The sequence below is a fragment of the Rhinichthys klamathensis genome, unplaced genomic scaffold (genome assembly GCF_029890125.1).
Source record: "Rhinichthys klamathensis goyatoka isolate OS25496 unplaced genomic scaffold, OSU_Roscu_1.1 h1tg000228l_1, whole genome shotgun sequence".
In the NCBI taxonomy this organism is placed as follows: Eukaryota; Metazoa; Chordata; class Actinopteri; order Cypriniformes; family Leuciscidae; genus Rhinichthys; species Rhinichthys klamathensis.
This window is the reverse complement of record NW_026606752.1, coordinates 2338591-2352679: the sequence shown is the minus strand read 5'-3', so window position 1 is coordinate 2352679 and position 14089 is coordinate 2338591. Positions and strand designations below refer to the sequence as shown.

At 39.2% G+C, this 14089-nt stretch overlaps 1 protein-coding gene across 5 annotated transcripts in view; it reads left to right on the top strand.

The window, feature by feature from the left end:
• scaper (S-phase cyclin A-associated protein in the ER) overlaps positions 1–14089 on the top strand; it is a 109225-nt gene that overhangs the window by 38320 nt on the left and 56816 nt on the right. For all 5 annotated transcript variants that reach the window (XM_056264978.1, XM_056264976.1, XM_056264979.1 and 2 more), the window contains one exon: positions 8845–8981. In XM_056264978.1, coding sequence (XP_056120953.1) covers positions 8845–8981 — 137 coding nt within the window. The remainder of the gene's footprint in view (positions 1–8844; positions 8982–14089) is intronic.

The window sequence follows — 14089 nt, the reverse complement described above, 5'->3', positions numbered from 1 at the left end:
GTAGCTTTAATAAGGATTCATTTACTTATTAATTGAATTTAGAATTCATGCAGTGAAGACTTTGAAGTGTTTGATAACTTGATTATGTCTTACCTGAAAATCTTAAAGCACTGTTTACAAGCTTACATGGGTCAAAAACATGAACACAATAACTTTTTGTGCATTTTGACTGGGCAAGTAAAAATCTGAACTGGTCTGACTGGGCCAATAGAACAAATTGAGCCCTCATATATTGAAGGGCAGGTACATTTGAAATTTATTATAATTAGTTAATGTGAAGATTGTTTTAAGTTCACTTAAATTAAACATTTGTATATATATTTTCAAAGAATAATAAATGTTAAAATGGTTAGCTTTCAATTGTTGAATGTTATATGTTATAATTAATGTTATAATTAATGGCTATAATTGAGAGGCAAAAAATCTCAGTAGCAGTGTTGGTATCGGTGATGCCTCCTTTTTTATAAAAAGATGCCATTAAACAAATATTTAAAATATAGGCTACTCTCTTTGTTGTTTCTATGTTAATTTGGAGATTAAATGTGAAATTATTACAATATAGATACAATATATGTTTTTTAATCGATTGACAGCACTAATAACAGTAATTCTGGATTGAATTTTTTTTTTTTTTTTTCAAAATGTCTTTTTTCAATTTTTATAAAAATGTAAATTATAAATACAAAAATATACAAACAATTATTACACATTTGTTAAATAAAAACAAAATATAACACTTAATTCTAATCTTGCATACAAATATGAATCATTACATTTTATTATTCATAATATTTATTAAAAGTTTAAAACATTACTTGAAAATGTATTTACTTCATGTGAATAATGTCACTCTCACACACACACATTTAACTTCATTTTTAGGGTAGACGTTTCATTTGATGATTTTGCACATCATTTTTCATATCCGTAAAGGTTGAGAGGATCAACACCAACTTTCCCATATTTTCCTTGGTTTGTGGGACCATAAAAGGCTGAGAGCGAATCAACACTAATAGTGTTTGTGTATATGGCGTGGGGTGAGATCACCCTGCCTTGTCTCTGGGCTTGACTGAGTGCCTCTCCCCTGAACGCGGCTCGTTAAACGCGGGATCTCTCACCGCAATATGAGATTGGCTTTCACACTGGGCTTCTTTGTACGGCTGACAACTGTTGGTGCTATATGTCGCACCTTTGGCCCCTGGACCTCCTTCATTCAAACCTTTTTCTCAGCGAGTAATATTTAAACCCCCAGTGCTGCCTCTAAATCATTAGCCTTGGCCGCAGCCACCTATTTCTCAGCCTGACAGTGTGATAAACACACAGTCGAGCCACCGCGAGCGTGCGACGCGCGTCAGGTGCGGCTGACTTAATGAGGTCTGTCTGAATTGTAGAGCTTGATGTATTTAATTGAATTAACTGCTCACGTGGAACTAGTTTTTAAACGGCGTTCGTTTGGTTTACGTACAAAAGGAAACCGTTTACCTGTGATTTATACGCCACGATCTGTAACAGTCAGCGGAATTAGCAAAATTGGAAACTTCAGGGTGTCTGAACTGTAAATTTGTCCTAGAGTTCATTACCGTGTCCTTGGCTCTCATTGGAAAAGACCACACTACTTATTTTTTTCTTCTCTAGGAGTTTATAAGCAATATATGTCAAAATGTGCAATTTTGGTAATTCGTTCACAGTTGCTGCGCTTTAAGGAAACCTGGCCACAGGACTTGTTTGGATAGTCTTGCGATGGACGCTCCGGTGCTCCTTATTTATGTCTCTGCTCATTTTGGTGTGCAGTATTTCATTCACACAACCGCCAACTATTTTCCAGTCGGCACTTCCATAATTCTTGCCGTTATGAAAGATTTTTAATTAAAACTAAGATGGTTGGCTGAACCGTGCAGAGGTCACAACGTAGTTTTTCAGCGGAAGCGTGTCCAGAGGCTCCGTCTGTCCTCGTATTTAGTCATATTTCGCTATTTAAAAGACTCTGGAGTTAAATTGAAAATACAGCGATTATCAACAGCAATGGATCAGTGTGGCTGCAGGACACTTGGATTGCCTCGTGGACTCTATATTATCCTTTATTGGTTGTCATCTGTTCTGGTTTAATGTGATATATCGCCGCTCTAGGCCCGTTGTGTTTGACACATAGGAGCTTTATTTATCCTCAACCTTTGACGCCAGATCAAGAAGAAACACAGCTGAACGTTGAGTTATTCAAGCTAAAATATCACAGTTTTTCAGAGTCATGGCCTAGTCTAGTGGCTGGCAAGTCAAGACTTGTGTTGTATATTTTATATATAAATATATGTATTCAGTAGAAATATATTATATTGAACATACCGAATATAAAACATAATATTATAAACAGTAACGCGTTAATTTAAAGCCCGCCTGTAGTCAATCATTTTATCCTTTAAAACTCATCTTTGATCACCAAAATGGCATATTTAAGCCTTTTTTCCTTGAATGTAACTCCTTAAAATACCTTGAATGTAACTTTACACCCCTGCCTCATTTAGTATGCGCAGTTCTATGAATATGCAAAGTAGCCCCGCCTCCACTCACTCACACCAGCTCAGAAATTCAGTCGCTGAAGATCACACGTTGACGTGATTGGTTAAAAGGTAGTTCGTGACGTTAGAAAAAACAACGATTTTCAAACCGGTCTTTGGTTCACTGCCAGTAGACATAGACATATAGCAACATTAAAACCTTGATTTTCACCACAGGGGGACTTTAATAAGTCGTTAATTGCGGAAAAATAATGCGATTATAATAATTAACGTACCCGACCGACCGATGATATTTTATCATCCTTGGAACTCCTTTCAAAACAAAGACGTCATGTCACATGATGCATCCAATGTTAGAATGTAATCCTGCAAGGGATGTACAAGTCAAGTTTTTTTGTGTACGTCGTTGGTTAGTTACCTTATACCTTCTGTCATTACATTGTACCTGAATGACAAACAGCTGTCTGTTTCACATTGGGGGAAAGACATCTTTTGCCGGGTCTTTTGTGTCACACAAAAGAGTGGAGGATGGGACATGTATCAGTGTGACAGTGAGCGCTTCATCATGGCCCCTGAGCATCGGTGGAGGTGTGATGTTTGGAGCTGTCTCTCATTACGCCCCACAGAAAGCACTGTGGTTTTTTCCGGGTGTTCTAGCCCACAGGCTGGTCTCTGTCACTTTTTATATCTCTCAAGTCTCCTATTCTCACCATGTGCAAGTGGACACCAGTCCATCACCTGTCCATCGAATTTGATAGGTCGTCATATGCCACATTGTCCTTTTTCTAGAGCATACATTTTTTATGTAGTTTTTTTTTTTTGCACAAATTCTTTTTGATGCCATCTAAGAGCTTTCTGTTTTCTCCATAGACAGCAACCCAACTGCCACTTTGACGCTTCAAAAAGTTCTTAAAGAGATCGTAAAACTAATCCATATGGAACAGATTGAATTTAGGCTTTTATTCACATATAAACTGAAGCTAATGCTCATAGTGATGCGTAACACAAGAATGAGCCTCATTGGTTCTTGCTAATGCTCATAGTCATGCGTAACACGTTGGCTCTTGCTAACTCATTGGTTCTTGCTAATGCTCAGTGATGCGTAACACAAGAATGAGCCTCATTGGTTCTTGCTAATGCTCATAGTCATGCGTAACACGTTGGCTCTTGCTAACTCATTGGTTCTTGCTAATGCTCAGTGATGCGTAACACGAGAATGAGCCTCATTGGTTCTTGCTAATGCTCATAGTGCTGCGTAACACGAGAATGAACCTCATTGGTTCTTGCTAATGCTCATAGTGATGCGTAACACGAGAATGAACCTCATTGGTTCTCGCAGAAGCTCAAACGTGCTGCGTAACACGAGAATGAACCTTATTGGTTCTTGCTAATGCTCAAACGTGCTGCGTAACACAAGAATGAACCTCATTGGTTCTTGCTAATGCTCAAACGTGCTGCGTAATACGAGAATGAACCTTATTGGTTCTCGCAGAAGCTCAAACGTGCTGCGTAACACAAGAATGAACCTCATTGGTTCTTGCAGAAGCTCAAACGTGCTGCGTAACACGAGAATGAACCTTATTGGTTCTTGCTAATGCTCAAACGTGCTGCGTAACACAAGAATGAACCTCATTGGTTCTTGCTAATGCTCAAACGTGCTGCGTAATACGAGAATGAACCTTATTGGTTCTCGCAGAAGCTCAAACGTGCTGCGTAACACAAGAATGAACCTAATTGGTTCTTGCTGAAGCTCAAACGTGCTGCGTAACACGAGAATGAAACTCATTGGTTCTTGCTAATGCTCAAACGTGCTGCGTAATACGAGAATGAACCTCATTGGTTCTTGCTAATGCTCATAGTGATGCGTAACACGAGAATGAAACTCATTGGTTCTTGCTAATGCTCATAGTGATGCGTAACACGAGAATGAACCTCATTGGTTCTCACGTCAAATTAACTTGCTTGAGCTTCCGTTTACCACAACCGATGTGTGAGTTGATCAATGTTTATATGTGAATAAAAGCCTAAATTCAATCGGTTCATCATATAGAGCGATCATGTCTCTTCAGAATTTTTTGGGACTAAACCGCTTAATTCATATGGATTAGTTTTATGATCTCTTTATGAACTTTTTGAAGCGTCAAAGTGGCAGTTGCGTAGCTGTCAATGGAGGGACCAAAAGGTCTCGGATTTCATTTTTCGAAGATGAATGAAAATCTTACTGGTTTGGAACGACATGAGCGTAAATAATTAATGACAGAATTTTCATTTTTGGGTGAACTATTTTTTAGTATTTTAGTTTGTAGTTTGTATTTTTTTTGTGGAACCTCATAATAAAAACAAAGTGTTGTGCTTTTCGCCTAATAAAGAAAAATAAACATGATGCGCGTTCTGCGTTCTCTCTGTCAGTGAAGTCTTAGTCTTTTACAGTGTTTTATTAGTGACACATTTGGGATACATTCCCAAACTTTCTGTAAAAACAGTATGATAATTAACTGCACAATTACTAGAAATTTTTACATTTGATATTATACAATTTGCAAGCACAATTTGCAAAATAAATAAATAATTGGAACTGTGAACCAATTTTGTATTATATAGGCATGTATGTATATATATATATATATATATTTATTTATTTATTTATTTATTTATTTATTTATTTATTTATTTATTTATTTATTTATTTATTTATTTATTTATTTATTTATTTATTTATTTATTTATTTATTTATTTATTTGTCATTCTTGTGGCTCAGTGACACACCTGAATGAAAGGGTCATTAGTATGCAGCCCCATTATGCGCTCATTATGCGGGCCCATTGTCTTCTCAGGTGTGAATCACAGCAGGTCACACCCCTGCGCATATTGCCTTTCCAAACAAAAAGTGTCATTTTTAAATTTAAACCAATCTATTGTTTTATGTGGATGATAAGGCAGGATGATTTTCAGATCATTTTGAAGAAAAAACTCTAGGCGACAACATCCATTAGTCAAAAGTCTTGTGGACACATATTTAGTATGTGTTTTGTGGTCTTATTTCAGAAACTTTAAGTTTTAGTTTTTTCAATAACCACGCATAAACAATATTCTCTCAAAAATACAAAAATGTACATACATGTTGATAACACATTATGGTAGCCCTGTTTGTGCTAAATAGAGTGTAATTACACCTTTGCCAGTAATATGTTTATAAGCAACTGAAAAAAGCACAAATGTCAGAGTATGTCAAAACATCTCAAGGACCCCAAAAACACCTTGGACCCCAGAGGGTTAAGGAAAGACCCAAATCATTTGGAAAATCAAGATATGAGAATATGTACATTTTTAAAAACTTTTAAAAACCAGAGCAGTGGTGTTATGACATGACTTTCTCTTAAAATATATTCTTTAATTAAATTCTGTTCAATTCTCAGACTATTGAAGCTATTGACTATTGCCATAATGGTTTACCGTACTTCGGGTTCTCTTGCACATTATGAGCTTAGCTCCAGCCGTGGTCTCCTCACAGATCTGGTTTTGTGCTTCTCCCCTCTCCTCCAAACCCCTCTTTATAATCTCAAGATGGTGCACGTCTTTGAGGTGTTATAGAAACAATCCCATTAAGTGAACGGCAGGCGAAGTAGATCGCCTTTCAGAGAGATTACTAAACAGATGCCTCTCTGGCCACAGGGAGGCAATGGTTATGACTGCAGGGCTCGACTCCTGTTCCCGAGGGACACGGGGGAGATGCCTCTTCAAGCACACGCACACACGATCGCTCACACATTTGAAACACTATATGATGCAAATGTACAGATTTCAAACGGAGGTCCGTATGGCAATTTGTCACATTTGTCTCAAACTAATTCATTAAGGACAGGTGTCAAGCATTCGAAGACCGTGTTGGCTGTGGTCGTTAAAACTTTGTTATTGTTCACTTCGTTATTGTTCAAAGTTAATGGACCTTGTGAAGAGCTGTTGGAAGAAACGGAGAGGCGATGTTTGTGCAAATGTTCAGTTCTCTCCGCCTCCTTATTATTTATTTACGAACCCCCGAAACCCACTTTTTAATTCTGCCATCATTTACTCGCCCTCAATGTCGTTCCAAACCTATGACGTTTTTTTTTCTGTGGAACAGAGATGTTTGAAGAAAGTTGGGGCCAAATCAATGTTGGACCCCATTGACTTTCATTCATTGTAAGCACAAAAAACAGCAAACAACTGTTGTGTTGCACAGAAGACAGAAAGTCATACAGTAATGACAAGAGCAAATGATGACAGAATTAAAAATGTATGTACGATCAGTGTATGTTTGTTTACATGCACCAAGCTACTGTGGGTTTTTGAAGCATGAAATACATATGTCTGTCTTTTGAAGCAAACGCACAACACCAAGGCCAATTATAATCTGATTAATGTATAAACATGCTGGACAAAGCCAAGCAACAATTGCGTTATCTGTTAAGGTGTGGTCACATTTACCGTGGTTCTGCGAATTTTCACAGGCGAAATTCAGGATATTACCCACTACGATTTATTTCATAAATGGTTCAAGTTGGTCACACGATGAAATCCCAACTTGAACAATGGTTCAAGTTGGGATTGAAAGGTGTGCTTCATACATCACTACACTATTGACAAGAGTCAAGGCACTCTTTTTTTTTTTTTTTTTTTGTGAAATTGCACTAAAATTTTCCTAATGTGACTGCACCTTTAGTCCCAACATCGCAAAAATCATTCAGTATAAACCATTTAAGTGGCATTTGACAAACTTTTGTAGTGCCTGTAAATGCACTTCATGACTTGATATATTACGGTAAAGATTCTTCTACCTTCAACAGAGCTGAAAACTCAGTTTGTTACAATATCCCATTCCTTCTGACAATTGGTCTACCTTTGTAACTGTAACTTAAATGAGGAACCAGGATATGTATTTGCCTCATGCAGTGCGTGTGCCCAGGTTTCTGAAGAGCTCCAGAATCAACCTAGTAGGTTTTTGGCTCCCATCCTCCGTTAGCATACGGCCTCTGAAGTATCGACTCAGAGTGGGAACTCTTATCTATCTCACCCGCTGCTCCCATCCTGCGAGGTGCCGGATGACAGCATAATTGGATAATTGCTTTCTGGCACATGCATCACTTCGTCCGAAATTGAGTTACATCCGTCTTTCTTCCCATGGAAATATCGGCATCATCAGAAAGAGACGGAAAGCTATACCTCCCAAGCCCCCCCCCCACCCCCACCCCCACCCCCTCAGCACTTCCGCCGCCTTAATGCCAGCAGCGAGTGGAGGAGATGCCTTCATAATTGTGGAGCACAATGCCTGGGCCGGGAGGACTTTACATGCCAGACAAAGAGCTCAACACCTGGACTTTCAATGGAGGTGCTCCACTGTACATCTAGTGTGGGAGTTGAAGCCCTGCCTTTGGACATGTGCTGTGTGGAGAGGTCCCGCGGAATTGACGTTTTGATGTTTGATCTCTTCTCTTGTCGCTCTGTTCCGACACACCCATGTGTCGTCATTCCATTGTCCTGTAGGGACTTTTCTAGAGGCACGTGGCTTTGAACTGAGAGGTCTCTCTATGGACCTGTAATGAATCTAATGTGCTTTTTTTGGGGGGCAAAATATGGACTAGTTAAATCAAACTTTGATTAAGCCTTCTCATCCTACCACCTCATGTCTGTGAGCACACTTTGTGTGTTTGCTTCCCAATGTACAGTATATTGTCTGTCTCCAATTGGTATGTTTGAGTCAAAACTCAAATATTATTTGCATGTCTTTTCCCTGTCCTTCAAATAAATTAAAACTGTTCAAAACAATTTTCAGTAAAATTGAAGCTAAAATAAATATTGGATGAAAAACCTAAACACAAAAACTGCTGTGAAATCGATTAATCGCATCTAACAAAAGTTTTTGTTTACATAATGTGTGTGTGAGTGTGTGTATATATATATATATATATATATATACACACTGTATATACGCACACATATATTTATGCATATATAAACACACACACACACACATATATATTATGTAAACAAAAACTTTTGTTAGATGCGATTAATCATTTTCACAGCACTATTAAAAACGAAAATTAGAAATGTTGCAATAGCAGCAAACTGAAATAAGTTTAAGCTGAAGTACTAAAATTATTAAAGCTGTAATAAAAATGTAAGTTCTATATAAATATTAAAAAAGGTAATAAAAACGACAAGAGCAAATAACAAATATGAAATATTTAGAAAACACTTTTCACACTAGTCAAATAAAATATGCAAAAAAAAGCTATAATATGAAAGCATTTACATAATTTAATTCTCTTTTGTTTTTGTTTTTTTCCTCAGGAACACCTGTCTCAAAAAAAGTACATCGTAGACATCATGACCGACAGCAGCGTGCCCTCCGACAGTGCAAAAGATGGAGAAGAGAGACAGAAAGCTCGGAAAAAGGCCAAGAAACTGCGGGCACGCATGAACTCAAGGTGATGCGATCACATTCTCTTCTCGCTTTCTTTTCTTTATCTCCCTCCCTCACTCTGTGTGGCTAAAGCGTGGTGGTGTTGCTTATGAGAGCTTTATGAGTGACAAGGAGATGGAGAGCAGAGGCGATGTGCATCCTGGCTGTCCACGCGGCAACACTGATGAGCTTAATTTATGGCCACTCTCTGTGATTGGGGAGGAAAAAGTGAGAATCGATCTGTTAGCCCCTCCCCACCACTCCCCCACTTTCACCTGTTAAGAGCTTTTCTCCTAATTGGTTGCCACCACGCTGCCAAAACTGAAGGCTTCTCTACTGTACAATAGTATGTTAAAGTATGTGTAAAGCATGCCTGTTTTTCTCTCTTCCAACTATTGATTTTTAAATGAAGTATCAAAGAAAATCAATAGTAATCAACAAATAGGAGCGAACGCCTCAGTGTCAGATCCTAGACCTGGGCACTATCAATTTTGCCTCCTGTCACAACTGTTAGTGTGTGTGTGTGTGTGTGTTGGTGTAAGTAGAGTTAATGTGATATGTTTGTTTGTCAGTAAGGCTAAAAATGGAATTAACGTCTTCAGAGATTGTTTGAGTTTGTTTAGTGTACTATTTTAAAGAGCCAGGGAATTTTTTATATAACTTTATACATCTATGTGGGGAGAATGTTTTTTACTAACTGCTAATGTTCAGTCTAATTATATATTGAAGTGTATTCCGTAGGGTTTTCATTTAGTGACAATCTTTAGAAAATTATTTAAACAGTGACTACAGCATATTAATAAATGAAAAAAATTATCTATACAAACTTGTAGATATTTATAAGTTGTAATGAAGTACTGACAATGTAAAGAATGATATTTGTTGGTTGTATATAAAGTAAATGTATTTGTTCAAACATAATTTAGTCATTGTAAGTTAATTGCAAGTCAAAAAATGTCGTAATATAAGTTAAATGTATGTATGTGTGTGTGTGTATATATATATATATATATGTATATGTTATATTTATATAAGTTACGTATGTATTATAAATGTTATAATATTTTTATGTTGTAATATCTGTTTTCAATAGTTGAAAGTTCAACATAAGTTAATACGTTTTGATGAAGTTATGTTCATAAGTTATAATCCATCCATATCAATCCATTCTCAAAATCGCTTGTCTTATGTAGAGTCGCAGGAGTTATGTGGTTATTTTGTTATAGTACATCATAAAATTTCTGCATTTGTAAGTTGTAGTAATTGCTGCACAGTAAATTATGATGTTATGTTGTAGTAATTACAACATTGACTAAAGGTGAAATTTTATTCGAACTTATGCATGTTGAAATTTCATTAACCTACCATTTCTATGCTGATAATTTGTGATTGTAATGAAATTTCTGCATATGTAATTTTAATAACATTACAGGCCTTCATAAGTTTTCATATATTTCATGAGAAATGGCGACAAAATATGAAACGGTTATCAAGATTTCATTTTTGTAAGTTGTAATTGTTGCATCCCTAGTGGCCTTACAGTAATTGTAATTTCTCTCTCTCTCTCTCTCTCTCTCTCTCTCTCTCTCTCTCTCTCTCTCTCTCTCTCTCTCTCTCTCTCTCTCTCTCTCTCTCTCTCTCTCTCTCTCTCTCTCTCTCTCTCTCTCTCTCTCTCTCTCTCTCTCTCTCTCTCTCTCTCTCTCTCTCTCTCTCTCTCTCTCTCTCAAGTCTACTAACAGTCTTGCAGTATAGAGGAGACCGGCAGTCTGCCCTGCTTCTGAGCTCATTAATATAGAGGTAGCTCAGAGGGCAGAAAACAGCTCTGAGCTTTGGCTGGGAGAGTGACAACATGAGCCTCCTCTGTTCTCTGTCACTCCTGTGCTGAGCCCTGCAACACTCACGCTGCGAGGGAAAGAGGGCTAGGAGGAAAGAATGAAAGGGAGAGAACAGGCGCTACACGCTCATAAATCAAGGCCGCCCACAGCCCTGGCTTGCTGAGGTTCGGCGGCTCCACCGCGGGGTGGAAATGAGCCGTTTTATAGGAGCACAGTGTGGCGTTTGTAAAACGCTGGAGAGCTTTTCTCAGCCCTCCCAGGTAGCCCTGTCCCCCAATGTCATTGTTAAGCCCGCTCAGTCCCCGTCAGAGCCGTGGCATGGAAAAAGGCTGTTTAATTTCCTTCGCTGGACCCTGATTTATTCTTCAAATATATGGCTTGTTCTTCATGTGCAAACATGTGTGGTTTTAATTACCATGAAAGTAGCATGTCCGCCCGTGTCAGCATTGGATGTGGGCTTTAAACTTTCAGAGTATCTCACTCTTAACTCTTTCCTTCTCTCTCTGATGGCCCTTTCTCTCGTGGATGGTGTTTGGCAGGTTGCATTACTTGTCTTTTCCCCAGGCTTGAGAACAGAGTTCTCAGTGTGTTGGTCTACCTCAGAGAGGGCGGCGCACAAAAGACCCCCTGTTCAGCACTCCTAGAGGAGTTTACTCACAAATTCAGAAAAAACTTCCCTAGAGGAGAGTCAGCGAGGAAGGTAGGGAAGAGAAGGAGGGAATAGATGAGCTACAAGGTATGGATCTTGGAAAAGATGTGCAAAAAAAGGATACATTGAGGGAACATGGCGACCTCAAAAGAGGAACTTGTGGGCAGCTTTTTGCAAACTGACAAATGGGACACTCCATACAGTCAGTGTGACAAAGACAAATCCTCAAGTTCACATCAGTTGTGGCCTTTAGACTCTTTCTGTCTTCTGAGTCCAATGCTGCATAGACCGCTGTGATGTCTTCTGTGAATTCTGAACCAGTTCTGACTAGCCTGGCAAGCCAGACCTACATCGAGATGTTAGGTCTGGGAACTCACAATTGGCATACCTCAATCCGAGGGGCGGGATAAACGGTTGTCTTTCAATATCCCTCGGCACGCAATAGGATAGCGCTACAACCAACCAGAGCAACGAACGGCTGTGGCTGAGTGAGTCCCATGTGTTTTTCCACCAGTGAACCAGCTAGTTGGTATATTAAACTTTTGCCGTATCCGGTCGTCAAAACTCTGAACACATCTTCCTGTTTTAGGAATGACTTAAGTGACGTTCTCTTAACTCCAAGTCCTCCAGAGTCGCGGCAAAGCCGAGTCGAAAGACCGCTGTTCGCCAGCAGCATCTTCTTTGTTTTCAAGCAGAGGGAAACACCTATGGAAATCACGCGGAACCGTCATAACTCTGCCGTCATTATGTTAAGCCCGCCCACAAACTCTACACGATCTGATTGGCCGGACCAGTTTTTGGTTTTTCCAGCTCAAAAGTCTATTGAGAGTTGCTAGACCACACTTTGCTGCAAAATAATTTTTGCTGCCGCTAGGGTGCGTCTAGATTTCTAGGCTAAGTTCTGACATGATGCCCACTAAGAAGGGACTAGTGAGCACCCTTTTGCAAACTGACAATTGGAACACCACCCAATGGCACGGTCAGTGTGGCAAAGACAAGTCTTCAAGTGGCCGATTGGGAGAAACTGTTTCGATCTTGACGGAAACACCCTGTGCTCTTGTGCACTGCACACTGCCTCAAGTTTGCAAGGTCACCAAGTGCATGATCTGGACGTTTGCCGCCCTCCTCTGTTGGGTAGTCACCTGCTGTTATGGCACCAACATGTGGATTTCATGCAGCATAAAGACCGTACAAGTGCGATCTCTGCAAAAGGACACCTAGCGGCCACACTGAGGGTGTTTGTGTTCCTTCATAATCATAAAATGACACATGGCACACTCTACAATCTTGTGAACTTAAGGGATACTTGCAAGTGAATGCCTTTTAGATGACTAGACATCATCATATGTTCCATTTGGGACAGGGCCAATGTGTCTGCATTTCAACTTTTTAAGACACTTGGACCCTGCTAACCTCAGACCTTTATTTGCCATCAGGTGCATGTAAATCTTTTCAATCTCTGGATGTATCCGATATTTATTCTACGTATAACCCCTTGTATAGATTTGTTGAATTTATAGATGGATCCAGCTTCATTCCTCTCAGTGGATATATTCCACAGTTCACATTTTTCCCTCCCTTTTCCTCGTCCTTTTATTCATCATCAGTCAAATTGTCTTCCATTTGATTGAGAGCCTCTCAAATCCAATATTAAATATTGCAGCGCTGCCCGACCAAATCTCTGTAATTGGGAGTGCCGAGCGCCTGAGTCTCCCATAGCACATTTAAAACGGATACACTGTATTTGGGTTTTTTTTTAATCCGTCCGAAGGCATTGACGGTTTTACAGTTGATTGGGAGGAGGGGGCCGTCTGCGTCCAGCTTGGGCGGAGGTGAATAGTGGGGCACATCATGATGAATTGATGATTAGCTCTGCATTGTAGCTTTGTAGCCCCCCCCCACACACACACACACACACTTATAGCTGGTTACTAATATTTATGGTGCCCGGCCCGTTTAATGGGGCCTGCCGCGTTCGGAGATTGATGGTCCAGCGATTGCCCCTCTGTTTAACCCGTGCAGGCGTAAAGCTGTCAAAGAGGAATATTGTAATCTGGAGGATGAGGACGAGGCCAGGTACGGTTACAATCTTTTTCCGAGCGCTTGAGTCTATGCATCGGCCAGGATCGTTTCACTCCTTCAAAACAAAACACTTCGGAATCAGTCTTCAAAAATGCTGTGCTACCCCAAAGAAAGCGGAGTCAAACCTAATTGTGTTTATAGTCAATTTATTGTTACGTGTCTCAATAGTTAAGGGTTAGGGTTAAGGGATCATCACATGGCCTGGTGGCATCTCCAAAGTCTCCTGTCCTCTGACACATTGATACATTCATTTAAAGTCACTATTCAGTGTGATTTATCGCCTCCTACAGATCAGGACCAGAACTTTATCCACCTCAAACTTCTAAAGACATGCAATCACCACAAATGTATTTATTTGTTTTGTTTATTAATTGAAAACCCATAATTCACCCCTTCAACTAAGAAAATGACTGTCACCTGCAGTGAACAATCTTGTTATTATTCCTGTTATTAGGATTAAATTGCAGGATTACACTGTATACACTGTAAAAAAAAAAAAGTTGATGCCTTTAAATTTTTAAGTACATTCAACTACATTCAAGTACATGTTTAAAGGAACGGTTCACT